Here is a 2859-nt window from a genome sequence, read left to right on the forward strand (position 1 = left end):
AAAGGAATAAACAGGAAGACAAATTTCCAATGTTCTGCAATCCATCCTCTAATGCCCACACGGTCAGCAGTGTAGATATGTGTGGAGGGTCACTGAATTAAGTATCTTGAATATAATTAGTAATTTAATGTTTAATACACTGTATAAAATACAGTCTTGAACGCAGAGAGATATGACGAAAAGAGAAAGCAGCTGTTAGCATTCTTACAATTCCCTGCACAGCGCTGTGCACTATCAGGGATGTGTGTCCTGATTGATTGTAATATTATTATTCTGTATTGTCACATTGTAGGCAGTGTACAGCAGTAATAACACATCGCTGTATCGCACAGCAATGCTCTCACCTTGACTTGGGACTCGGTCATGCCCAGGGAATAGGCCAGGCGGGCTCTCTCCGGCCCTGCCAGGTATTTGGTCTGTTCAAACGTCTTTTCCAAGGCAAAGATCTGCTGTCCGGAGAAAGTCGGTCTGGAGTGCTTCTTTTTGCCGTCCTTGTCCAGCATCATCCCCTGACCTGCAGAGAACAGCAGCAACCGTAAGCAAACCGTGTCTCTACCGGCTATAAGCACTGCCAGGACCCAACCCCCCTATAAGGCTTTGCTACAGAACATCACTTTTATTACATGCAATGCAAGCAGAATAAAACAACTAGACTGTCTCTATAATTTAACAAAATACACTGTAGCAGTAGCAATAATAATATTAGTAATAATAATAATCTTGTGGAATTACTAAAGTGTTCAATGTCACCTTCCTATGACACAACCTCCTGTGGAAACTGAACTGCATGCTTTTAATCTACAATCTATTCCAATACGTATTGTACTTTATAGATAATTAATAAAAAAGGAGTTAAAAAAACTGAAATGCAAATATAAATTCTGCTTACAAGAAAACAAATCTGTCCCTTGCAATATATTGTTTCACAGATGTACTGTTATCGTTTACATTTATATTGTGAAGTGACAGCAAGTGCAGTGTGTTGTTCATTTCAATAACAGTATCATAGAATAAAAAGTATCCCTTCTAGATCAGCTCAATCGGTTTAGTAAACGTCACTGTAGCCGCTAACTTTGTCGTAATGTAGCTATACGATCACTCGAGTCCCTGACAATTGTAAACAGCCCATAAACAATTATGCTAAATAGTAATAGTGTCAGTTCTGTAATCAGTACATTATGGCACGCAGAGACGAGAGTCCTCCTGCCCCATAGAGGTAATTACTCGAACAGCAGGAGGGTGTCATTAAAATACAATAAATTCTGTATTTTTTTAGTACAGGTGAAGAAAGTGAAAGTAAAACTTACTGGTGGCCATTACAAGAAAACTATAGCCTTGTGCCAACTACAAGAATTCTCAGAAAATCGTATATATATTCGCACTAATAGCCTATGTGTCTCACTGATAAATAGTAGATATGATTCTCACTAATAAATAGAATATATATGTCTCACTAATAAATCGTATATATAATTTCCTCTAATAGATAATATATATATATATATATATATATATATATATATATATATATATACACACACACACACACACTATTTCTCACTAATAAATAGTATATAACAGACGTGGCTGTGACGTCTGGCTTTGATGATGATAACCGGAAGTGGAGGGAAACTTTTTGTAAGTGTGCAGTGTGTGCTTTGGAGGGTGCAGTAGGTACTGTGGAGGGTGCAGTGGGTGCTGTGGAGGGTGCAGTGGGTACTGTGGAGGGTGCAGTGGCTGCTGCTGAGGGTGCAGTGGGTACTGCGGAGGGTGCAGTGGGTGCTGCGGAGGCACCCTCCGCAGCACCCACTGCACCCTCCGCAGTACCCACTGCACCCTCAGCAGCAGCCACTGCACCCTCCACAGTGGGTGCTGCTGAGGGTGCAGTGGGTGCTGTGGATGGTGCAGTGGGTGCTGCTGAGGGCGCAGTGGGTACTGTGGAGGGTGCAGTGGGTGCTGCTGAGGGTGCAGTGGGTACTGTGGAGGGTGCAGTGGGTGCTGCTGAGGGCGCAGTGGGTACTGTGGAGGGTGCAGTGGGTGCTGCTGAGGGTGCAGTGGGTACTGTGGAGGGTGCAGAGGGTCCTGGTGGACTCTGGTGGGTCACTGTGTGTCTGCAGGTCCTGCATCTGATAAATCTGCCCCAGTGTGGGGTTGGTGGACCTCAGGGTGGGCACTTACTGGGGCAAGTCAGCCTGGGGTCCCTCCATGGCGACGTCTGCATGACTCCAGGCCAGAAGATGGGCGCTCTGCCCGGCAGCTCAGCCAGGGGTTTGGGGTACCTGGACACGGCTGCTGGGTTAAAGTACATCCCGGTGGAGGTGGCGAGTCCATTAATGCGAGGCAGGCTGGAGAGCAGGTTCCCTGATGCCCCCAGTGTGGCCCCCAGGGGCCTGCTGAGAATGTCACTAATCCCATGCGGTGTCCCCAGGGGGAGCTGTGCGTTGAGGGCGGCCAGGTTGGGGGCTTTGAAGCTGGCGGGGTTCTGCAGGGCATAGGGGAACAGGGTGGTCTTCATCTCTGCCATGTTGTGTAAGGCAGCCAGGGGGGCACTGCTCAGCACGAAGGCGCTCTGTCTGTTAGTATCCATCTGCCCCACTGCTAACATTTGTGACAATCCGGAGCGGCCCCAGTCCCCGAGAGAAGTCCTGCAGGCCAGTCCAGGGGGCGTCCAGGGGGGCTTCAGGCTGGAGCAAAGCAAAGTGTCTGTGGAGCAATGCGGGCATCCAACCCCCTCTGCAGGGGCTCTAGTGTCCCGGCTGGCCTCGGCTTATTCCTCCTGCAGGTGCAGCAATCCCGCTATGAGAGTCCAGAGAGGAGTCCCCAGACTTGGCTAAGTGTACAGAGAGTCCCAGAGCTGTG

The 2859-nt window shown here is 48.0% G+C and overlaps 1 protein-coding gene across 2 annotated transcripts in view; it reads right to left on the reverse strand.

The window, feature by feature from the left end:
- Nucleotides 1-2605, reverse strand: part of NKX6-2 (NK6 homeobox 2) — a 6127-nt gene extending 3522 nt beyond the window's left edge. The window contains exons 1-2 of one of the 2 annotated variants that reach the window (XM_068255332.1): nucleotides 2179-2605; nucleotides 345-514 (exon numbers count right to left, since the gene is read on the reverse strand). In XM_068255332.1, coding sequence (XP_068111433.1) covers nucleotides 345-514; nucleotides 2179-2605 — 597 coding nt within the window. Of the gene's footprint in view, nucleotides 1-344; nucleotides 515-2172 lie in introns of both variants that reach the window. The other variant, XM_068255331.1, reaches the window with a different exon arrangement.
- Between the last annotated feature and the right edge of the window lie 254 nt (nucleotides 2606-2859).

Source organism: Hyperolius riggenbachi, chromosome 10 (assembly GCF_040937935.1).
Source record: "Hyperolius riggenbachi isolate aHypRig1 chromosome 10, aHypRig1.pri, whole genome shotgun sequence".
In the NCBI taxonomy this organism is placed as follows: Eukaryota; Metazoa; Chordata; class Amphibia; order Anura; family Hyperoliidae; genus Hyperolius; species Hyperolius riggenbachi.